This window comes from Anser anser (genome assembly GCF_964211835.1).
Source record: "Anser anser genome assembly, chromosome: 3".
NCBI classification, from domain to species: domain Eukaryota; kingdom Metazoa; phylum Chordata; class Aves; order Anseriformes; family Anatidae; genus Anser; species Anser anser.
The window spans coordinates 57,190,149-57,216,006 of record NC_139722.1 but is presented as its reverse complement, the minus strand read 5'-3'; the positions used below and the strand labels follow the sequence as shown (position 1 = coordinate 57,216,006).

The following is a 25,858-nucleotide window of genomic DNA, read 5'->3' as shown; positions in this document are numbered from 1 at the left end:
AATAAAGCACGAATGGCTGACTTTTTCCTTCTCTCTGTGAATATAAAGTTTAGTTTAGTCTATTTGTCCCAAGATCTCAGGGGACAACCTGAGTTCACTAGCTAGATCTTCCTTTGGTTATCAACAAATTGTTTTAAAGGTTATTCTTTAAAAATAAAATACTTTTTCTACTTACATATGTACTATATGTAAGTCCTTAATTTTACATTTTACAAAGGTAAAGAAAGATAAAGGAAAAAGTTCTCACAAGGTGAGCAAGCCTTATACTAATCACCATCAGCTAAGAGCATAAATAGCAGCAATCACTGCGAAGTAGGCAATATCTATATTTTACTCCAAAAATTTATTAACTTGGTATGAAACCAGTTATAAAATACTGTGTTTTGAATGTCTGACTGAATATTGCTTTCTATCCAGATGCGGTTTGACACACATTGTTTATCATAGTGCGAAGGACTACGAGGCTCTTAATCACAGAGAGAATTGTGACACACTAAGAAACCCTGTTGAGACTATGGATGTTTATTACAGTCACTAAATTTCCCAAGGATCCACTGTCCTATTTCTGTCAGCTCTGCGACTGCTAGCAAATAGAGCAAACATAAAAGCCTTGCCACATCAATGAATAAAATCTTGGGTCACTAGTCCGCGCAGTGAACTCAGCATTATGTTATGGTAACCAGTTTGGTAATGTTCAAAGTTAGTTTTTAAGGATAGTTACAGAAACTGTTGCAAAGAAAAGATGCCTAAAAAGGGAAACGCTGAAGAAGTTCTACGCAACAGGAGACAATTCTCTACAGATGTACCTAGCATGAAGACTTAGATATCTGTAGTAAAGTAATAACTGCAGGTTTTTTCAGAGGAGTTTCATTAGATATACAGAATGATATTTTTCTGCCAAATTAGGAAACATTTAGAAAACATGAGGGAATGTTTTTCTTCTTACATAATTGGTTTTGGTTGTGGGGTTTTGGGTAATATTTATGAAAATCCAGAAATCCTTAGAGAATTCTTTGCCATCAAAAACTTTATATACTAGCTTTAGAAAACAAATTTAATCACTAGCATATGGAAAAATAATAAAAATTAGTCTAACTAAATAGCTGTGTATGCTTAAACAATCATTACAAGTTATCTACTTACAAATCAAAACAGTCACAGTGCTAATACAAGTTTGCATCTGTTTTTTAAAAGTCCTATCAAATGTACATAGGAAATCTTGTAGTACTAAGACCAACTTGAATGACAAAGTTGATAATGGAGGTTGGATTCTAGCAAAATATGCTTCCTGCTGCAGTGCTCAAAACCATGCCTAAAGTGAATCTTGCTCTGTCTTGGGACAACAGTATATATCAGATTTGAAGATAAGCTGCTTTCAGAATCCTATCTGAGATACTATTTACTATGCAAAATACTTCACTTGCTTTATAGCACCATTATGTGTTGTGTGCCCTATTATGTATCCATGTAGTATGTAGCAACTGATTTTGAACATAATTCACCCAACTGAATTCAGGTGGTACTTAAGCAGCATCTTACATTTAAAGACAGCTGAACATATATTTCCTTCCTGCGTTCAATAACCAACACAGTTCATCACTAACTCTGGTTGTAACCAACTGTTCTGCCTCCAAATTAGCCAGACGGAGTCAAATTACTATGAGGATAAAAATCTCAAAGTCAGCTTTTTACCCTTCAGTCCTAGCAATTTCATCTTACAGTACTGGCCACAGGACAAAGTTCTTCTAAATTCCTTTAAAGAATATACCGGCTAAATGGCAAGAAGGGGAAGGAAGAGAAGGAACATCAAAAAAACAGAGACTCCTTTTGCTCCCAGTGTATTTTCTTCTCTCTCGGGTTTCTATCACCTTTACAAAACCATTTGTTTTTGAAGAAAAGTGTGTTGAAATACATGTTGCCATAAATGCTTTTCTCCTATTTTTATGACAGAACAGTCTATGACGGTAGGCACACACATTTGCTGCTTAACAGAAAATATGATGCCAATCTGCCGTGAAATGTTCTTTCCTTTCTATACACCCTACCCGCCCAGATTTAGTAGAAACAAGCCAAAGAACCTTTGCTGTTCAGACTACAAAATCACCACACTTATTTTCTCTCCATAGCAAGAAAATAAAAAAGTGACAGAAGAAAAGGTATTTAGCAACACTTCACCAGTCTCCCACTGGCAGCCAAGTTAATGTCCTCTTAATTTCCACTACTTAGCCACGGAGCAGTGTCATTTTACTGCAGTAAGTCTAGCTTTTTTTTTTTTTTTTTTTTTAAATGCAACATGCTACTAAAATTTAGAGACTATACTTTTAATGGCCTGTTCCTCTGCTATGGTCTCCTCTTTCTGACGACTCTTCAGAATGGAGCCAGAGCCCGGTCTTGCCCTGTAACACCAACTGACAAAGCATTAAGCTATTTACAAGTCCTACTAGAGATGACTGAGGAATTTAGGGTTGTGGGCATCAAGGCAGAATTCTCTGCATCCTTGTGAGCTTGATTGTTAACAAGCTATGCTGAAAAATCTCACCAATTAGTACATTTTTCTGGCAGGTTCAGCTAGTGCTGTCTCTACTGAACTGATGAACATCCCCATGGGAAATAACACAATGACAGAGGTTAATGCTGGAGAGAAATTTTAAGAGAAAACCCTAGAAGCAATTTAGGTTGAGGCTCTGAGCTCTGCTAATCTTTCTTGGCTTACTAAATTAAGGCAAATCACAAGCACACGAACAGGAAGCGAAAGCAAAACATATTACATGTTCTCTATGTATGTTTTTATAGATATGAACATACACATCTTCACCACTGAATTTTAACTGATATATGCACTTCCACATTTCTTTGTCGGTAAAGAAAACAGGGAAAAAATAAACACTATTGTACATGCATTAAAACACGTAAACTTGTTATTCATATATCTTACGTGTAAAGCATTGGACAATTAAGACAGGAATAATGTAGTTGTTGGCAGATCTATAATATGATAAAATAATATGATAAAAATATTTATTTTTATTTCCATCTACACTGAACATAGCAATTTCACTGGGATAACTTTACCCATGATTCTGCACGTATGCAGAACAGAATTTGTAAAGTCCCTGAGCTCAGTCCCCTGCTATCACAGGTAGCAATTCCACCAAATACACCAAGGTCCATTTACAGCAGCTTACATTGTAGGCCAATGTTTCTTTTACTTTAAGCTCTTCTGAAACCTTACCAAGTGCTTTGAAACAGCCCTTGAATTTTAAGCCTAAATTTATTCATGAACAGTTTATATCCATGTGCTCTAGTGCCAGCATTGTCTTTAATCTTTAATAGATCTTCTCAAATGTTGGAATTTCTCTCTAGAAAATGCAAGAGTGAAAACATGCATATTGACTGCTTCATATCTTCCTGTTAGTGAAATCACACAGATCTAGTCCCTCTCAAAAGGGCTACCGAGGAACAATTTAACAGGCAGTCATCAACTGATAGCCAGCACCAAAACCTCAGAAGACACCTGGAAAGCTTGCTCCACAGGAAATACAGGATTTCAGGCATTTCCTTCCCTCCTCTGATCCTACTGGACAGCTTAGGTATCCCCCAGTTCAGCATACAAATCCATTATTGGGAACAAACATCGCATTAAGTGTTGCACAAGCACACCAATCTAGACACGTAGCTGAGGTGCTGGACTCCACTCCAGCTTAGTCACCAAACCTTGTTCAGCTTGGCAACAGTCAGCTCCTCCTTCAGATCTAGGTTTCAGCTGCTATACACTGTGGTGTAGCTTTCAGAGCATGTTTGAGCAAGTGCTTCTCGATTTGCATGCCAGCAGAGAAAAGCACAGACCAATAGAGGCAGTTGTACAACAAAATGAAAAAAATGCAGACAAAAATATAAAATGTAAAGACATTTATCTTGTCAACAGTCCGAGCATTGCACAGCGAAGTTTCACCAAAATATCTTCTGTGAAACCACTGCACTCTAGTTTCACATATTGCAACATAACAGGTCTATTTAGGTACCTGAAATCAATGCATGAGATTTACAAGTAAAGTGAATTTTCTATGGAACGAACTAAAATTCTTCTTTAAGGCTAGCTTACACCAAGACTCATTTTTGCTGGTTTCCTTGTGTATTTTTCCAATTTGCTTACATATTACTGAAAAATGTTAGGAAACAGAAACTATCAGGAGAGGACAATACTTATTCACACACAAACCATTGACGAAAGGACCCCAAATGCTATATGTTTTAATATATTTAGTAAAGCACCTTTTACATAACTAAAAAAATGTCCATCCTATATTTTAAACATATAGATAGATAGATATAAAGATATTGATCTGCTGCCCTCCCCAGTCACCTCTTTGTGCAGCTCTCTACAAAGCACGTTTATCCACTCACCACAGACAGAGCCTCGCACCAATCTCCTCAAATGTGGTCTCTCGGGGAGGTAGCGGTATTTGCATCCAAATATACTGAGGTTTGATGTGTGATCTCCAAAGAAACGGAGCTGGCGGTATCTCTCCCCGCAGCGGTAACAGAAATTAGTGTTACACTGGGAACAGGTCATGTGGTCACACCCTTCTGTCCTCTGGATGTGGATCTTCACAAGCAGAAAGAAAAAGAAAAGGCTATTTTTAGTCCCCGGAGCATGGAAAAGCAGGCACCGCTCCAGCGCAATCCATATGCATCAGATGAAGAGATACTGCAAGCAGCCCCTTGCTGAACTCGGCATCTGCACTAATAGAGATTGCAGCTGTCCTAAGACAATAACGTTTTCTAAGGCGTGTTTCAGACCACCAAACACGAGTTATAGCTGTTTCCAGGCTTCTACATAAGAAATGCCTTCCCACATAATTCTTGCTCTTTGCTTAAAGTCGTTGTCTCAGATGAGCATCTGAGTGATCCTTACCCTTACTGAAGATGAAAAATTATTTTTACTACCCAAGCAGACACATTAGCACCTAACTTCATTAAAAACCAGAGCATCACAGTAAATATAGTTGTGAACTCTGGCTCACCCCTCCATAGATGGGTTTCCCTTTTATGTCACCTGTGGCCCCACTCCCTGACCCATTACCATCACAAATTGATTTGGCATTTTGTAATAAAACAAGAAAGGCTCTGCTTCAGGATGAGGGACTTAAAAAGCACAGGATTTCTATTTATTTTTAACACAGCATTAAGCCAGGCTGCCTAGCCTTCCATCTTTCTGCTGATTGTCTGCATAAAATAGCTTAATAATAATTTACCATTTCTATACCTCCATATACTTCTGCACAATTGGTACATTTACTCACTTTGCACAGATTTTGTAATGCTTCAGTTTTAGTTAATAGTTCTGAGAAACTTAGAAGAGAGGTAGTCCTGACGGTATTTCACTAAACCACATTATGCACTGCAACGTTGATTACACAACTACTTCTAAATCTTGCCAGCTAAAAACATAGCTAATGGGGTGGTAAACACTTTTCCTAACTTACAAGATGGATTAATACTGCCACCCCCCATGCTCCACAATGTAACTGCAGATAAAATTACACAATGATTGAGGTTGGAAGTAACCCTCAGATGTCACCTCTTTTAACCCCTAGCTCAGTGGTGGGCTAACTTCAGAATCAGATTAGACTGCTCCAAGCCTTGTCCCACCAGATTTTAGAGTCTTCAAGTATGGGTATGTCACAGTCTCTTTGAGCGACCTGTTCCAGACTTCACCGCCCTCCCTGGGAACAGCTTTTCCTCCCTTTAGATCCAACAGGAGTTTTACTCACTGAAACTTGTGATGAATGCCTCCTTAACTTCTTACTCGTATCTACACGAGTATTTTGAAGGGAGGTACGGGTAAAGACAAGACATCACCACTTAATGGCCCTGCAAGCACCAGAGGTGATGAAAGCTCAGGTACAGCTGAAGCCTCTAACCTCAAGAGAGGCTTGTGATTCCTAGGGTATCAGACATTCTTGAAAGGGCCAGGTGTGGTGCTGGTCATGGTTCATCTGGGATCTGAGAAACTTCTTCCACCTCAACTGCTACTGAAATTGGAACTTCACGTATGTAACAAGCTGACATTTTCCACCGGCAGTGCTTAAAAGACTGCAGGGCAGATGCAGTGAAAAGTAGCTCCAGGTAGGTCTGCCGACATCTTTGTGCCGATGTTAGACATCTCAGAATTTATTTTTGCACTTTCAAACACTTCTTTCAGGCAAAAAGATAGGAAAGACATTCACACGCACAAAGATTGCACTATAAAATGCCACTCTGGTAGACACAGAGGACTTGCATTCATCCAACAGAAGGGATCCAAATAGGCCGACTAAACAATTGCTCCCCTCTATGTTGAGGAAGCCCACCGTTCAGTTTGTTTGTATCATTCCTTCACCTGTATCAGAGGTACCCTGTTTTCCAGAAGCACCTAAAAAGAATACCATTGCCGATGAGCTTTATAAGCTACTTGATTTCAAAACTTTCACATTTAAATGTTCAATGCAAGCAAACTAAAAAAAAAAGTCTACCCAACGTTATACCAATTTCACTTTTTTTTTTTTTAAAGGGATATTGTCAGCTTGAGTTTTGCTTTTCCTGTACAGGTCTTATATAAAAAATTGTTGACCGTACTCATCGAGCCAAAGTTTAATTTAGTTCATAAGGCATTAATTTCAACTGAAATTGAGGAATTTTAATTCTGAGTTACTGAGTTTGCACACAGGGACCTCACTGTATCTTAACAAATTGCTTTTAAAATTTTATTCCAATTAGCTTTTCAGAGGAATGAAATTTAAACAGTAGCTATACAGGATTTTATAATTTTACAGGCACCTTTGCGTATCTGCTGCTTCAGTGACGTATCTCTACTTTAAAAATGTAAATGAGGGAATTAAGTTATGACACTAAGAAGCAGCATCTTTTTTTTTTTGTTTAATATCAAGACTGTTGAACTGTCCTTTCTCTCCTCCAATTTACCAATCCAATATATTGAAGTTACCGTCCAGTCTAACTGAAAATCTGTACAGCCTGGAACTTACAAAAACTCTAGATGCAAATACTCATACCATAAATACTTCATGTTTCAAAACAATTTATTTTTATGTGGTAGTAAGAAATTCTACGAGCTGCTGGTAATAGTTTTATACATTCTACCCTCACTACTTCTCACAAAAATCCACCTTGTGCATACTGTCTGCATCCTTCTACCTACACTTTTCTAGAAGCGTCCCAGTTCCAGATAGCCACCCAACCATTCCAATCACTCCTAAATCTCTTGAATCTGCTTGCTCCTGGTCTAAGTCCTTCAGAGGCATTGTTCTCTTAATTTTAAGTTGATAGTTTTTTGTTGTTGTTGTTGTGTTTTGTTTTGTCTTTGTTTTTTTCTTCTGGACACATATTGCAATTATATGAACTTTGTATGAACTTTCAATTTGTATGAACTTTGCTTCTTCAAAACAAAATATTACAAATGTTTTAGACAATATTTATCTGCACATACATCTTCAAAAGCTGCAAGTCTGGAATAACTAGTTGTACTTATCCATATTTTTTGTTGCCAAAAGAAATCCAAACCCACCACCTTTCCCTTTTGGGTGAGGATGGGATCCACTCAAAAAATTACAAGCAGAGCTTGGACTCGCTGCCACCCGCTGCCAGACAGACGATGCCAGATGAACTCCGTCTGATTCAGCCAGGCTGCTCTCAAGCCGAGTGCGTGGCATTTCACCAGATGAACTCCAGCCTCGGTTCACAGGGATATTTCTCCCTACCCTCAGCATAATCTGCTGAGAGAGATGGGTTACTGTAGGTTGGGAAGGCGATTGCTGCCGGGTCAGACACCACATGAGTGCTCCTGCTCCCCTGGCCAGGAGCGCTCAGGTGCTAGAAGGCCCAGAGGGCCACGGCTGGCTGCAGCCAGCTGCTGTGGCATGGGGCTTGCTCACTGCGGGTTCTCCCACAGCAGGAGTACAAAGACCAACCATTTTCATCACTGACTTGACCCCCTCGCGCTGTTCAGGGATGCCTGTTCACAGAAACAGGCTCTGGGAAACCTGCCACTGCTGGGTGAAGAGGAGACTTGCTGCTCTGCTGCCACTCCTCCCAGGGGAGCCTGGTGCATGGCTTAACCTCCCCATACGGCAGCACTGATTCTCCTCCCTCCAGAGAGGAAAAATAATTCAATCACCTTCAAAAGCCATGGCCTGTGTTGTGTGATAGCGTTCACATTAATCAGAATGGTGAATGCACACCGTAAGAGGTATATGATCCATGATTCCCATTAACATTCTTGTTTACTTAAATTTCTGCTGCTATTCAAAGCTTTCTAAGTAAAAAACACTCTTCTATGTTTCCTTAGTGTTTTCTTCTGAAGTAAAAAACAGCAGTGGGGAAAGGCAGGTAAGGTTACAAATTTTATGGCAAGATATCTAATAATACATAGCGAATCTGCATGCCTTAGCCAACTCCCTCTAAAACAAGACCATTATCAATATAAAACATGCTGAAACATCATCTACTTGGATCTAGAAGAACAACAGATCAAGTAGTGTGTTACCAATTCTTTCCCTCTTTCCTCTTTTTTGATCGCAAATATGGTAGTCATCTGATTATGTTTTATACAGTGGTTTTAAGGGGTAGACAGAGTGAGTCAGAAAAGTATTAGCTCCAATCTCCCCATCCCCAAATATTTAGCTATTGGTGTGTTCATCCCCATATGAAGAACAGACTCAGACTCCTTTTATTGCCTTTGACAAAGAATGCTGCATAATACATATTTTTTAAATACTCATTAACTGATTATGGGGAACGGAAGAAAACAGTACGACTGTTCTAACCACTAAGTGGCTCTTTTGATTATTTGCTAGTTACAGAGTTGATTTAAAAACCAACAATGTGTTGATATGAACCATTCAGAGGTTGTGAACAAAAAGAACTTTTTCCACCTCTGAAGAAAAATACTAGAGGTACCGTTTATGAAAATATGGAACTCGCTCTTCGATATTCGTTTATAACATCACATTACCAGAAAGGACTTTTTAACAAAGGTTCTTTTTCTGTGCTAATTTCATAACTTTCCATTTTGCCTCCCACCATACAGAAGGTTTTATTTTCATTTGATTAAAAAAAAAAATAAAGAAATCTGAAGCCTTTTTGGAATCAATAGCTAAACTCACGCAACTTCAGGCTTCAAAATTAGAGATTTAGACCACCTAGGTTTCAGGTGTCCAGCCTTCTTATTCTGACTCCATTAAAAACAGCTATACACTTTAGGTTTTGGAAAGTCAGATTATTTAAAATGTATTAATGATACACACATTAATGCTGGCGTCTTTTATTCTTCTCTCTTTCCAGCTAGCAGCTCTCCTTTCCCTGCTTTTCCATGTTCATTGGTGCATTGTTTTCTCCTTTTTTTGGACAGCTTATTTCAATAGTTACATCATTCAGATTGTCCAAAAATCTGAATCTGGACTCAACTCAAGAAATTAAAACCAAAACAGATACTTCTGCCCACTCCAAAGGAGGAAAGTTTGAAAAAGGGTTTTACTGTAAGACTTCCCAGAAATCAAATCTTTTTAGAACTGGCTCAAACCTATCAACTTTTACCAAATGAGAAGTTGTTAAATCTATTCAAAAGTCATGTGTATGCGGGAGGAAGGGTAAACAAATGACCACTGATTTCATGGCTTTACAAATTTTTCTTGATGCTTTGAAGTCTTTCAATTTCAAGCTATGGCATGACAGGCATTTCTTTCCCCATGACCAAAATAAGAAACTTAGTAAACTGATAAACATTCTCTTATTTGCACAGGGTAAGGCTCAAAGTATGACTAAACATACTTCATACATTGAGAAGTAAAACTTCCCATTCACTATTTATTTCCTACCAAGCGTTCTAGTTACCTTACTTTGTCCCCTCCATGAAGTAAATGTAGAGCAACAGGTACATTCAAATTAAGTACTCCCTTTCTAAAAAGCCAGTCTCCCACCACCATGGTGATCTCCAGATTTTGACTTATTACCATCAGCAACTGGAGACAACTGCTGTGAAAAACAAAAAAGCAAAAAGCCGTAAGCCACCTCCGTTAAAGGTTAGGGGCATATTGGGCTGTTCCACCACATTCAAGTAGTGGGACATCTCTTTCCTATCATGGAAGGATGGGAAATGGCATTTCTAGGGCATGAGACTGCACCTCATTCTGTTGAAAATTAAGCTAATTTATGAGGAAGGATTAAATGTCAGTTCTTTCACAAGCCTAAAAAAAATTCTGGTTTTGCCAAAAATTGAAATCTCTTAGTTAAGTTGTTGATAAGGAGTACTTTCTGACTTCAGCACTGAATTCACCCAAGCTCTTTTAAAAAATCTGACAAAGAGCATCATATTTCTCTAAAGCTTTAAATTTCTTTAAAGCTTTATTATAGGAATAATTTGGACTGTAACACACTCATTACAAGTATAAAACAAAGCCTTGTCTTAGGATTTCTTTAATGTTTCTTTTACATGCAAAGAGTCTGCAGAGTAAGTAAAACACCTGACCCATTTTTCTCAAAGGGTCAAAGGTAAGAATTTGTACAAGTGTGAATTCCGTTTCAAATCCAGAATAGAAGCTACAAATATTTACTCTACATAAATATTTAAGCAGTTTGAAGCTACCACCTGTGCATCCCCAGAAGGCGGCTTACCTTGCATTTTGGACACTTCTGGGCATTCCTTTGCCCGTGCTCAATCTCATTGGCCCAGTGACGCAACAGCTTGTCTCCCTTTTTGTACTCTTTGCAGTTAACACCTTCGTGCCAAGGCGAGTGGCACTTGAAACACCAGACAAATTGGCAAGATGGACACTGGATCTGTACAAGTGAGAAAACACCACACATTTGCAAGATGTTTAAATTGATAAAGGATCTACGCCTCCCACTCACTCAGTTTTAAATTATTACAACAAACACATCATCATCACGCCTTCTTCTAGAGCCTGGCTAATTTTTGAGAAAAGCTGTTGGAGTTGCTGTGTTTGTAGAAGTACTAAGAAACACAGGCACACTGCAGGTGCTCATTTTCAAATGACTGGCCTCACACCTGGACCATGACCAAAGCAAGCAAGAAGCAGAAGCCATGTTAGACACAGGCACATCCAGGTTTTGGGAATAACTCTACTTCAGCTGTGTTTGGCAGCACAGCTTCTGGCTGGGGAAGGCATGGCTCTCAAGCAACTGCTCAGCCCTCCTCACCACCCCAGCCACAGCCTGTGCTTCACACCGCCCCTAATTTGTACCAGCTGATGGACCGGACTGAGGAATTCAACCAAACCCAGCTTTTTGGCCACAGCTCTTTCTGTACCTGGCTCACCACAGACACATTTGTGCTGGCAGTGCATGGGGCAGGGATGCTGCTCAGGAAGCTCCGTCCAGGCGTGAGGACCCAGGCAAAGCCCCCAGGATGCATTTTGGAAATCCTTGCATACCACAAGCTGCTGTGCCCTCTGCTCAGACATGCCGACTGCCTGCCCGCTGCCTCAGCTCTGTTTTGAGGCCAAGGCTGGCACTCTGATCTCCCTGAAGTATTTTGCTGGGGAGCAGCCAGAATTGCTATTCATACGTGCAGTTCTTACTTCCGTTACTACCAGCATGCTAACGCAAAGCTGATCTGATCTCTAATGCATGATCAAGATGAAGCTGTCTGCTGCTCTTAATACTTTTCCTTAAGTTCTACATACATAGATAGCATTTAGGTTTTTGACTAAGATTTTTTTTTATTTTGAACATGAGTACAATTGATGCAATGGCTCAAGCTGAGTACTTTTTATGACTCTATCTGACCCATTTTTCAGTGGTTGCCTTTAACTTTGTATAAAGCAAGTGTTTTTGCATTGCAGTAGTGTCTGACAGCATAGCCTAATTCATATCATGTGATGTATCACTCTGCATAGCAGCGTTCAACCAAGTATTCTACCTTTACATGATGTGCTGCTCAGTGCACCACTTCAGCTTACCTCTTTATGCCATTCCAAACCTAAGTATCAGCAAGTACAAGAATATGAGCTCATGCTCAAGAGAATTAACAATTTTCCTACTACATATAAGACATTGTTTCCCTCTCCAGAATTCTTTGCCTGGTCTGAACTGCAAAGAAGGAAAGCAGCCTCAAGATGTAGACAGATTCTTTCTCTCTTTCCAACACACTTTAATTACCATTTACTAGTTATTATCCTTCTCCAAAAAAAAAAGTGCTAGAATACATACATTTTTTTCTTCATATCAAGAAGACTCAGACACTGTAAAACTGAAATAGGTTAAATTCTGATATCCTGTATCCTGTGCATGTATGACTTACTGCTTGCTATAGCTACAGGGTGGCTTTTTCCTAAGGTAAACAGTAAAATTTTTCATGTAGGAAAAAAAAATAAATCACACTTATTAGATGCTTTCTGTCAATGAATAAGTTACTGAGACACAGGGAGGCAGCACAGAAAAAGGAAAGAACAAGAATAAAACTCATTTGTAGGGAAACAATACATGACAGCTGCAACACGTGGATTACAAAGACTATTACTTTTTGCATGAGAACACTAATCCCTGACCCAAGGCCAGGACGAAGTATGAAACGACCGAAATACAAAATATAATCAGTGCCATTTCTTGGATTTGTTGGTCTACAGGCCCAGATGCTAAGTAAAAGTAAATATGTTATCCTGCATCTGTGCATAATTCTTAAGAACAACAGAACAGTAAATTAGCTTCCCACCCTGAAGAATCTGAAGAATAGCATTTTTACTACATAAATTCACACACAACACTGACTTAGGTTTCCAGAACCCTTTAGAAACCAACATGTGCAACAGATAGCTGTGATTACTGGCTTACTGTCTAGACCACTATCCCCGTAATTTTCTACAAGCTTCAAACTTGTGTTTTTCAATATCACACGTCCCAGTGACCTACTGCTAAGGAAGACAAATTTTAGCCAGCATTACATTGCATTACTCAGTATTTATTATGCCTCAGGCAAGGATGAAGCTTGTAGCCATGATTAAGTGTTCTACAACCAGAAAGAATCACAGAATCATTAAGGTTGGAAAAGACCTCCAAAATCATCTGGTCCAACCATCCCCCTACCACCAATGTCACCCACTAAACCATGTCCCTAAGCACCACGTCCAACCTTTCCTTAAACACGCTCAGGGACAGTGACTCCACCACCTCCCTGGGCAACCTGTTCCAATACCTAACAACTCTTTCTGAGAAGAAATTTCTCCTAATTTCCAACCAGAACTTCCTCTGGTGCAACTTGAGGCCATTCTCTCTTGTCCTAGCTTTAATCACATGCAGTATTCAGTCATTTGAGATGGAACCTGAATGCTAAACAAACAAACAAACAAAAAAAACACACACAAAAAAGACAATATTCTGGCAAGTTGCAAACTAGAGCTCCTTGCTTAAAAAAATTGACAACATAATTTAAAACTTTTTTTTTTTTGACACATTCATTGCAGTCTCTGTCTTTCTATTATAGCATGCATATAATTGCAAGAAATGTACAAGCCACCAGGACATATACTTAGTCTTATGCATGCACATTGACATCAGACGTTTCCAAATACATCACTTAGGAAACACTAAAACACAGGATGAGGTTGCAACCGTAGGATTTCAGAATAACATCTGTTACCATGAGTGGCCCTGATGAACTGAAGTAAACTAGTGGGATCTACCTCATTAAAAGGTTTGGAGTTACTTGTTTTCTGTGGAAGGTGGAAAAGGAAAGAGTTAGTAAATAGATTTAAGATTCTGAATGAGCCACTTGACTGTTGTTGCACAGTGTCTGAACATACATTAAGCAGGCAAAGAAAAGTATGTTCTTTTAAGAACTATTATTCTTGCTTTTCTTGGAACTAGTGGCCAAAAAACAAAACCCTAAACCTATTCAAACTTGGATTCAGTGTAACAGCATGGCAAGTACTCAAGAAATAGGAACACAACAGGGCAATTGTGGCTGTCTTTCAGATTCTTATATCATTCTTCCTCCACTTTTCTGAGAAAACCAAACAATGTGCTTTATGCTTCAGTATTAGCGCGTGAAATCGTAACAAGGACACAGAAATACTCTGTTCATATGGTCTGAAGTAGTAAAATATACTATAGTCCAGCAAAGCAGACAAACTATATCTGAAAAAACAACAATACAAACAGCTTTTGGTGTTTTTTTCAAGTATGTTTTTCCTTATACCAACATTTACCTTTTATTTTATGATTTCCATTTCAGTTGATCAGAATTGAGAGGATACATACCCAAGACATCAATCTCCCTTGAAATAGAAAAAATACACAACTTCTCATACTAACCCTCTTAGTTCTCAGCTTTCTGAAATACTGACCTTTGAGGCTAACATTTTCCATTTTCTTAGCTAGCCTCTTCAGTGTAAACTATTCTAGCTATCATTTTCCTCACCTCCCAGGAAGAGACCTTTCAAAATTGGTAGGTAACAGCAACACAAAGCACTGACCATTGTAATATGACGTTAGCAAAACTGACTTCACATTAAAAATATTCTGAGAGCTTGAAGCTGCAGAAAGATTTATGGGATTTTCTGCTGCTTAGTGGAATGCTGGTTACACGCTAGGGTAGCTGAATAAATTGCGCAGTTGATGACATGAATTACCATCTCTAACTACGGCTACATAGTCACTTTTTTCAAAAAAAAAAAAATATGGGCTCCTGCCAAAACAGCTGCCTCCTCCTCATCACCAACCCATCCCTTCTCTCGTACCAGCTGAAAATAAGCAACAACAAAACAAACAAATCTTGTGTCCCACTGGAGCTGATCTTTGATCCAGCTCCCAATGTGACAACAAAACATCAACATGAGCAAAAGCAAGCTGGCAGGAACAAACAGCTAAGAGCAAAGAGGGACAGAACAGCAAAATCACTGCTTTCAGAGCAGTTCGGGCTTAAGGCTGACTGAAGTGATGTGTAGACATGAAGATATCTGCAACTCAAGGTTAAAATTTGATCAAAAAAGCCAGGAGGGGGGAGGGGACGGGGGGACACTCATTGGAATCAGCTACCCAGATTCATTCCATCACAGCACCTCCACAGCCGCAGACTCCTACCAGTTCTAGAGCACGGAGTTTCAGAAACGCTTCAGTAGTTCAAACAAAAGACAGTTTATGTAAGAACCACACTGAAAAAAAAAAAACATTTACGTTTCCAAAGTCAAGCACTCAAGCCTTTATTTTATACAATGGTATCTCTTCACAGAAGCAAGCAATAAAACTGTGTTATGAACCTCACGGGCTAAGGCAGAAAAAGTCCAACAATCAAGAAGTGCTTCTTCATGGCAGGTCAAAGAGCCAACACTAAAACAGATGAAATCCAGGCCTGATAGAAATAACAACAACAACACAGACAGAAAAAACCATGATAATCACTCTAGTAAAACCCATATCCATATGTTCCATGCATAGGAGCTTAACTACCAATTTTTCATTTTTTTCCCCCCCATTTCCTTTGGACTTTGGCATACCAGCTTTTACCAAAGGTTTGTTAGAACCTTGCCAGCAAGGAAATCTTACACTCCCAGTTTGGGTCATAAGATAGAGAGCAAGGGTCTCTCCTTACTGGAAAGCTGGATCCTTTTGTGATATCAGTACTTGATGTATGAAACTAACTAGTTACGTTGCTGTACTGTGCTGTCCTAAGGGCACTCATGACAAAAGGGAGGTTTGCATAGCAAGTTTCCCTTTTCTTCCTTTCCTCTGCCAACATACATGGACATGGTAACTTTCTAGACTCCGATCTCAAAAATGAAAAACAGCAGTAGCAAACTCTGAACTTCTGGGCTTAGATCAGCTTAGCTGACATAAAACAGCTATAGCAAGGAAAATTAACAGAGGTAATACCTTTTGTACCTCTTTAAAGTGAGATGTTAAGTTCATTTATGATTTTAAATGGTATATCAATTGTTATGAACGTCAATAATATTTTACAAATACGTACTCTTGGTACAGAATACTCAAGGAGTACTCAAACATACTCTTGTATTTTTTTACAGCATTTTCTCATTACAGTGTATAGGAGAGCAAGGGTGCTGGCGCAGAGCCCTTCTGTGCGGTGATCCTACCAGTACACTTCTGTGCAGACTTCCCCCATGCATGACTTGGTTCTTCTGAAGGCAGCACTTCCAGTGCTGGCGCTTCAGTTCAGAATTCCTCTGTGGCAATTAGTGCTTATACTGTTTGCAAGGAAGTATGTAAGACCTTTCTGTCTCCAGTCAGAGCTATCTGATGCCCTATGTGGGAAAAAAAAAATTGTCTTTGCCTCCAAAGAGCCTATAATTTGAGACAGACAACATATGAGAAATCACGTAAGAATAAGGAAACAGAGATAATGGTCCACAGCTACGCGTGCATGTAACTACTCACATATACAGTCATATATAGCCTTCTTTTTACACCTCTTCCATGTGCTGAGCTTAAAATAACTCACTAAAACCACACCTATGGCAGAAAACAACACAGATTCAGGGAACAGCCCGAAGCCCTGGACCATGGTTGTCCATACTGTTTGATAGCGTTTTCCCAATTACATTTCTGATCTGCGTCAACTAGACATTCCTCCAGGGAACACACCTGGACACAGCTCAAAGCACGCATTTTGAGAGGGTCTGTTTCCCAGAGGAGACTTCAACCCTACAGATCAGGACTACACGTATCACTTCACCACAGCAGCAGGGAAAAGCTTCTAGCAACACATAAGGCAGCCTCCGATTCTTTCTTTGATTAGGATTTCTAGGGGAATGGTGAGAACATTTTAACCACAGCATTTTAACTCAGAGAGCACTGGTGGGCAGCAGTACTCATTTTGTGCCTTGAAGACGACAAAAAAAATAAAATAGGAGTTGGCACATCCGTGATGTAACAGCTACACAAACTGTGACAGGGCTCAAGGGAACAGCACAGCCTCTGGCACCTTAAGAGAGGCTGCTGCAGAAGCATTACAACGGTGGGTCTACCTTGGACCATGCATCCTGTCTATATCTGAAGGGACAGTAAGTGGATGGCCGAAGAAGAATGGCTGCGGGCAGAAGGAACTTGACCTGCAGCTGGAATTTTCCACCTCTGTGTACGGTGCCAAAAAACTGCAAATAAGTCCAATGCCAGATCTGAAGTCCAACACCAGACTTTGTGGCAGCTTGCATGCAGTTCAAACACTGCACAGATACATGTAAGAAGCTTGTATCTCAGAGTTAGCTTTACTGAGGTTTCAATTCCACTGGATACACAACCTTGTACCTTTTAATCTCCACACTGGGCTGAATCTTATGCTGTAATTAGGCCTATCTAAACAATCATCTAAACTCCTACTGAAGAAAACTGGTTTGTCCAGGCAAGGCTAACTCGATCATGAAATTAACCACCACAAGTCTAATAACTGGATGGAAAACTAAAACAGAGCATGATGCTGCAGACAGAACGTTCATCTTTTGGAACCAAGATGGACCTTTGGGAGCTCAAAGCTGCTTCCGCCTGCCATCTTGCTTTTACTCTTTCATTGAAATCACAGTATAAGCAAGCCTTCTACTAGAAGTGCTGTCAAAAGGTGGTTTTGATCTTTCTAAAGTTTTGTGTATTGAGACTCCACAGGATATTGAGAAACCACAATAGTGTTTAACCTCTATAGTAAGGGACTGAAGAAATCAAACCAAGGAGCAGGACAGACAATAGCTCTAGCTCTTAAGAAGGAGCAAGCCAACAGGAAGTTATCACCTAACACAGCAACTGTCCCAAATTTATTTGCTGAGAGTTCCAGGGAAAACCTATCTTTGCTGGAGTTGTACAGCTAAAGTTATCAGTAATAGTGTGATTCCTCTTCCCCAGTCTCTTCTAATCATGACTATATTATTTGCAAGTCTGAGAAGAAAGAAAATACTCTTAGAGTACTCTTTAAATTAAAACGTGCCAGGCCAAAATTATGCCACCTTACCAAATAAGGTAAGGACTAAAGTTAAACTGTTCAAATTGTTAGAAATAAATTAATTAATCAATGATTCATATTCCTAATCACAGCTTGCACGAAGCCCCAGCAGTAGAAGAAAGCTCACTTAATGCCCACCAAGTGCTGTCCTACCCACAGCTCTGGCGACCATGCTCACTTTGTATTTGTTCTCCAATTTGGCAGGGGTAGGAATGTGGCCTCTCCTCCGGAAGGTTGTAAAGTGCTTGCACTGAGGGCATGGCTTGGTGCTGGAGTCAATGCGGCTGAGTTCCAGGAAATATTTATACTTGATGATGTCCTCGTGGGGCAGGTTATAGAGGATGGTTGTTTCATCCAGGTGTTCGCTGCACTCTGTGATTGGGCATTTTATATCCGCTTGTCCCAGCTGCACCTGAATGTGGGAAAAAGCATACAGAAGAGTTGCAAGACCTTTTGTTTGGAAAAGGTACTACTCTGCAAGTATTGAGGAAGCAAACATTTGTGAGTTTTGCAAGAAAATTCGATTTAAAGTACTCTAACAGTCCACGGACTATCAAGCATATCGTCTTAAAGTTATTTTGACCTACTCCAAGTGAACTGCCATTTTTCCAAAGGGTATTTTCCAAATCCAACAGAAAAACTAATTACTCCTATAACAACTGTAGTTATGTACCATGGCGATGTACTCCATGAAACCAAACCAAGAACTTGAGCTAGTAGCACCCATCCAGCACTCCATGCTTTGGCTGAAATAGCTAACTCTCCACTATCACGGCTCACACAGGCACTCAGAAAGCAGGTAATGGAAACATTTGTATGCTGTTATTCCAAAATGTGCTGGGAATCACAGCACAGAGAAATTAAAGTCAACTTAGGATCATCAACTCTGACTCAGTGCTAGACCTGAGCTGGCTCCTGCTAAGCGATGACAAAACATCAACTGAGCCCGGGGCTGACCAAGCTAATAGATTTTCCCAGAACCTTGAGTGCTGTAATATTTAAAAAAGAAAAAAAAAAATCCCTAAAGATGACCAAAACAAAAATACACAGAAAAGCATGCTCAACTTATCAGGGCTGAAACTGCTATTGATGTAACGAGCCCTGATGGTCCCAAGCTGATCCGTATGGTCAGTTATCTGCAACATAGGTCCACAGCTCCAGGATCTGAGACCAAGGCTAGACACAGGTCTGCACCCTTCATGCTTGGCAGGCTTTATTAACTTGGACTCCATGCCAAAACAGCAGATCCTAGCTGGTCTGTGAGCAATGAGGCTGTATTTACTTGGCACTGAGCCTGAGTTAATAAACCCTGCTGGGTCTGAGGAGTCTGCAAGGACCCAGCACGAGTTTGTTCAATCACGTCTGCCACACATAATCCTGAATGGATGAGAGTTGACTGCACACATGGAGCTGACCACCAGCCCAATTCTTCCTTACTACTAAACATGTCCATGCAAAGAGGAAGGAAGGGGGGCTGACAGTGGAATGGGTGTCTCTTTCTAGGAACTATTGTTTTGAGGTTGGTCAGTTCAATTTCCTTGGACTGCTTACTTTTTTAACATGCTCCGTTACTGGGATCTGCAAACAATATACTGAATACGATAGCAACGCCTCAAATTTTGATGCAGGTCTTGCTGCTGCATGGCGGTAGCTGAAAACACCATAAACCAGAGACTGTTAATGCAGTATTTCAGCTAAGAAAGAAAAAAAGAAAAAGCAACACAACCCTGCCCTTGCTGTCTCAGCTACACAGTGCCATATGGGCTCTAACTGAATGATAATTTAGTCAGGAGTTAGAGGATTAGAAAAGACATTACAAAAAGGTATAAAATCCAAGGTCAACCCATACTGACTTCAAAAAAATCCCCATGGCACTGCCTTTGTTTCCCCAGCAACGCAGTGGGACCAAAGAGATGAGGAAATTAGAAGATGGCAGCAGTCTGTCCCAGACCAGAGCACAGAGAGGAGATCTCAGCCCTGCGCAGCCTCAGCTCAGGCTGCAGGCAGGTCAGGATAGAGGAGATCTTCCCGTGGTACAGAGGAGAGGCTGGCTCCCCTGAACTACACCCACTGTCAGGAGGCAAATGCTCCAAAACTTCACTTCCAGCCCCAAAAGATAAGGAAAACACTGCCACACAGAAACAAGTCTAGACTCAAGTATTTTGGCCTTTACCTGGAGCAGGGTGGAACAGAAAAAGGACGTGGTTGAATGCACCATTAAAAAACAAAACAAAAAAACAAAACAAAAAAACAAAACAAAAAAACAAAACAAAAAAACAAAACAAAAAAACAAAACAAACATTCCCCCCCCAACATGCTACGGGGAATGTCTACATTTTACAGCTGGAAGACACTCACGTACCTGAAGGAGCATGTGAAAAGTTGAACTTAAGCGTATAACAGAGTGATTCTTCTCAGAAATTCAAAAAACCTCCATTTGATACATGTTAAAATATGTTACAACCACACTGCAAGAAGATCACATCACCATGACACAGCATATCCCTGTTTTAGAGGGAACATTGCCATCTGAAATATTTAATATATGGCTTCACCACGTGATCCAAAATAAATGTACTAGGAATTATTTTATGCTCACAGTTTGTTATCAAAGTATTTTGACCAGAGATACGGGTCCCTGGACAATCTAGTTACTCTGCTAGAAGTCTTCATGTAAGTGAGAAGTTTTGCAGATGCTCAGACCTTTAAACATTTGCTTCCCACATTCTAATAGCTCTGGCCTTTTTCTTTGCAGGTGTTCCCATTATGTATATGTACAGACTTTCATAAAAGTATGTCCTTCCTCTGCTGGTGTCTACCCCTTCCAAGAGCCAGTACAGCTCCAGCAGCACTCTGCATTGCAGAACATCCAGGACTGCTGGGCCCAAGCACTTATCAGTAATTCATTTCAGAACATGTGGAGTTTGTTGTAATTTATCCCCCTGTGTATCATCTGTGCTCAAGAAGCAGAAAGAAAAATCAGTCCAGCTCCCAAGAACCCAAATATGTTAACCTAAGGAAAAATTGTTACAGAAATACAAAACGCTATTGCATTACTACAAGGATTAGTAGTTCAATATACGTAGTACCACAGAAGTAATGCTTCTATTTGAAGAAGTATAGGCAAAACAATTTAAATCCAAATAGTCAAATGAACCCCATCTATGGCTACTTTGTTGTTGTTGTTTAAGAATTAGGGAAATACTAAAAGGGTTAAGCCCTTTTCCTAGAAGTAAACTAATCTGCATCGGAGCAACATTTCATGCTGAGAAGGCACACTGTATTTGGCATTTAAACTGGTGCTTAAGAACCACCACTTACATGACATGGTAGTTAGAACAAACCTGCGTTTATAAAATGAAGGAATACAAAGCTGAACACTTTCTATTTTTCATGCCCACACAAAATATGATTAAATATGTGGTAAAAGTCAAGCGTGGTTTCAGTGTTTATTTTGAAAATATGTTTTACACCCACTTGAAGTAAATCATTTTTATCCTCTGTAATAGTTTCAGCCTTTCAAGTTTGGCAAAGATTGATTCTTTTCCTATGTTTTGAATAGGACTGAAGTGAACAGAGCTGTTTTGCTTATTAGCAGTAACTTCAATGGAGCCTTGTCTTACCAAAACAGTTCATCTTTGTTTGTGCACTAGCATTAGCAATTGATGCAAGCACAGCTTTAGAAGTAGCTTGTTAGGCTACCTGCTGCTGCAGACCCAGGAGGTGCTACGGAACAGAAAAGAAAAATATATTTTTTAACCTGGCTAAAAAACAACTAGTTTTGTTCTTTTTCTTGACTTTTTGTTTTTTCAAAGAAATTCTGAAGAGCCTCATCCTTCAGAATCAGCTTATCACAATGTCAAAACCCTGAGTTTTAAGAAGTCTTTGAATTTCAAAGTGCCACCGTGTATTAAAAACTTTAGACTCCTCAGTATACACAACAGCATGGTATATTTTCACAGCGTGAGGAATGACTGATATGTCTAAAGGCAGTTGAGCTGCTGCACAACAGTAAATGTCAGACTCTATTCAGTTCTTACACCCAGCTGTGCTCAACTTTCGTAAATCATCTCAGGAGGTGCTAGCACCATTTACAATTCATCCTGTGAAAGCAGGCTCTCATGAGTTTCATCCTGCAGAAAAGTAACATTTAAACTATCAGAACAGCATTACACTGCCCCACTCCCTCTAGTTCCTGACATTTTATTTGAAGAGATTTGGGGTGGGGGACTTGTTCACATACTGCCCAAAACTACAGTCATACCCGTAACAGGAAGAGAGAGTATGGTTCTTTAAGTCAGAAAATTATTCTCTCTGCTTCAGCTTTCTACAAAAAGGACATCTTTGGTAGCTGAACAGAAAGAGTTTAAACTATGTGAGTAGCACTGATTTGTGCCTGTCATTTAGCCTGGCCACACCTGGCTGGAATGGGCCATTCTGCTTTAAAATAGATACACACAAACCTGCATTTTCTGACTGAAACTTTACTCTTAGTTCAGAAATACATAAGCTAAATAAATCAGTAAGTTGTTCTTACTTTCAACTGTTAATGCTGAAAGAAAAGTGTACAGTACCATAGCTAGTCTGCACCCCTGTAGAACACTTAAATTTCTAACAGTGGGCCGAGCTCTCCCCTGTAAACTAATGTGGATGTTATGCATTAAAAAATACTTTGGGAGTGCACAGATGCAAGCAAAGGGACAGTTTGATACACAGGACTTTCACATTCTACAGAAGAACAAACTAATGGAAGAGAGTTGCTTTTATTTGCAAGCAAAATCCTATTGCCTTCTAGTTCACTGGAAATGTTGCTCTTACATTTTTTTGCTGTAAGTTTCAACCAAGTGAAGAATTACTTTCTTCACTTCTGGGAAGTATCATCTTGAATTTTTTTTTTTTAACCAATCAAACAGGTTTTCATGGAAAATACTTTAATGGCTCTCAATAGGACTCCACAGTGGTAGGTGCTAATTGAATGAAATCCAAATAGACACAATCCAACAAGTGCAACCAAGGAGGAAAAAAATAAAGACACTGGAAACTTTTACTAAGCATTTCGCACCCGTCTTTGAGGTTATGGTTCTGTGACCATTCCTGTGGTTTAAGTACTAACTTTAGTAATCCATATCCCCTGCCTCTGCGTTATGCCAGTGATGTCCTGGCATTATCCAAACTACTCTTACAAAAACCCCAAGCAATCCTATGAAACAGATTTTCAGTTTCTGTCCTCCCTGCTTACTGCCAAACTGTAACATACCCTCAGTGATGTAAAACAAGTCAGAATGAAGAGTTAGGAATAAGAGTGATGAGATTAGGGGCTACTTCAGTTGTGCCTCCACCAAGTAGGAAGACAAACTGGGTTTCGTGTGCTACCTCCAACTGCACTGGATATCTTCACGTACATTCTTGCCTGTAGTTCATTGCTTCACAGACAAAAACCCCACTGGGTGTGTTTCATTTGCATCTCCCCTTTTATTCATGTCTCTAGATAGCAGACTTGCATTAAACTTAGTTTTAGAACCCATTTTTCAGTAAGCCACCACACTGTCCTCTCTGCCAACCACCACCTGTAACCTTGCATCCCTCCCCTACCCAGGAGGGAGGGTCTTCACCAGCTCAAGCAATGGGTACATTGCTGATCTCAGAAAGGTTACAGAAAGAATTCAAACTGGTGAGGAACTCCTCTATGCCAGCACTGAATTCATAATTGTTGGTTCTTAATTCTTACACCAAGAAATACCTGCACGACCACCAAATCAACTAGAATGACCAGTCTTTCTCCATAGTCAGTGGAGAACGAGGAAGGCGATCAACATGATTCAAAAGCAGCAGCAAATGGCAACAATGCCTTTAAGTTGCCTGATGGAAAAATCTCACTCTTTCCCACAAATGACTAAAAGTAGCTCAAGAAACCTAATTTCTCCCAGCACTAAAGTCTGTCAGGTATTTTAAAAAAAGGTTTTATACGTGACAGATGTTCATTTTAAGCTGATTTTGTTAAAGTGGCCATTTATTATTAATAAATGTTCAACCCAAAATCTGCACTTAAAAATAAATCACATTTCTGTTGTGTCACAAGCTCATGTAGACCACCCCTGAAGACGTCCATCACGGTGTCTTCCTTCACATCTCTTATCTGAGGACACAGAGTCTTCGTTCTCCTCTGGCATGGGTACTATGCACCTGGCTGAAGCCATGGCAAGGACGTGGTTCCTGTGCCATGCCACATTTACAAAGTGACCTGGGCCCAAAAGTTCCAGGCACCAGCAGACACCACACCTCTTCCACTTGCATAGTTCTACGATTTACATTAACTATCACATTGTCAACACTAAAACAAAAACCAACCAAACAAAAACCACCCAACTCAAGAAGTAGTAAAAGAGCCTTTGAGGAACATTTTAACATATCATCCTTGACAAGAAAGGCAAGCAAAAGCAAGAAGCTGGGCAGGAATCGCAGCATATCCAACCACCACCACAATGTTGACTGGCTAAACTGGCCAGAATTAATTAGCAAGGATAAATGAGCAAGATATTCTCCTGAGTCTAAGCTCAACCAAAACCTTTTTCTTAAAGGCCTCTTAATTTGCTTCATCACTTGACAACATGCTGACACAAAGCTCTACTCCTTTTCGTCCCTTCTACAGGGCCAAGTTTCATCTGTTCATATTGATTTGATACCAGCTTGAACATTCAGGTTCTAATTGTTCCACTTGCATTGGAATAGGATTTATAGAAAATTTATAGAAAAACAAACTAATGTTCTCCTTGACCAGACTTAAATAATTACCATCCTGCATGAGCTCCCCCCCCTACCCTTTCATCTCCTGTTACTGTCCGTATCACCAAATCAATTAAAAACAAAAGATTTAATCTGAGTAATGTATTCAGACAACTCCATTGCATTTGGTCATGTTTCTGCCCCCTGCCACTCCACAAACACAGTGCACATGATCAGAAGGCACGGAGGTTACATGCTCTCTGCCGCTCTTGGTGTCTGCATTGCGCTGAAACCCACGATGGAGGTCACGGCGAGTCCCGTGTCCAGACACAACTAGAGGTGTTAACCCGGGCCACTGGGACATTTTGTGACCAAGGGGCAAGCTAGAGTTACCCCAAGAGATACGGAGGGCAGAAAGCTTCCATCACCTTGCTGAGAAGACAAAGCCATCTTTCACCTCTCGTGTTGGCCTGCCTGTGAGGGCAGAGCGAAGGGGAAAATCCCAGCTGAGAAGGGCCGAGGGCGGCCCAGCAGGATGCGGGGGCAGGAACTGCAAACCTTGGAGGAACCTGACCCAAACCCACACGGAGCAGGAACTGCAAACCTTGTAGGAACCTGACTCAAACCCACAGGTCTCTCAGCACTCGTTACAGGGAACAAGGAAATACGCAACAGCTCTCTGGTTTTGTTTAGGTTTGCATATTAACAAGGCCAAGTAGCGAGCACAATAGTTTTCCTATTCCTTAGAAGACGCATTGACTTCTGGTAAAAGACACAAAGATGCTCATGAAAGAAGAGTTTTGCGGGTGGCAGACTGAGTCAAGTACCTGCCCTTTTGGGGGTGGAAAAGAGGCAAATATATCCAAGCCCTGACAGCCGTTGCTGCTGCCTGGCAGTGGGACCAAAAGCTCACAGGACCAGGTGTGGGAAGGAGCTGCAGGAAGGAAGCAAGGGCCAGGAGACCATCCGCATACCACGATACACTCGAGTAACTTGGCCACCACTGCTCACAGGGGCTTAACAGAAATGGGAAGTAGGAGCAGAGAAGCAACGAGACCTTTGCAACAACCTTTGCAAATTTTCTATTTGTCAGGTTTCCAGCATCACGATAAGAAGACTGCGTCCAAGTAATACAGAATCGAAACAAAACAATGCCGACAGCTGATACTTGTGAAGTAA

The 25,858-nt window shown here is 40.2% G+C and overlaps 1 protein-coding gene across 1 annotated transcript in view; it reads right to left on the bottom strand.

Annotated features, from left to right (window-relative positions):
- The window catches only part of RNF217 (ring finger protein 217), a 60,138-nt gene that overhangs the window by 8,559 nt on the left and 25,721 nt on the right, over positions 1–25,858 (bottom strand). Inside the window, exons 2-4 of the mRNA XM_083831582.1 lie at positions 18,135–18,368; positions 10,669–10,833; positions 4,405–4,606 (exon numbers count right to left, since the gene is read on the bottom strand). Coding sequence (XP_083687708.1) covers positions 4,405–4,606; positions 10,669–10,833; positions 18,135–18,368 — 601 coding nt within the window. The remainder of the gene's footprint in view (positions 1–4,404; positions 4,607–10,668; positions 10,834–18,134; positions 18,369–25,858) is intronic.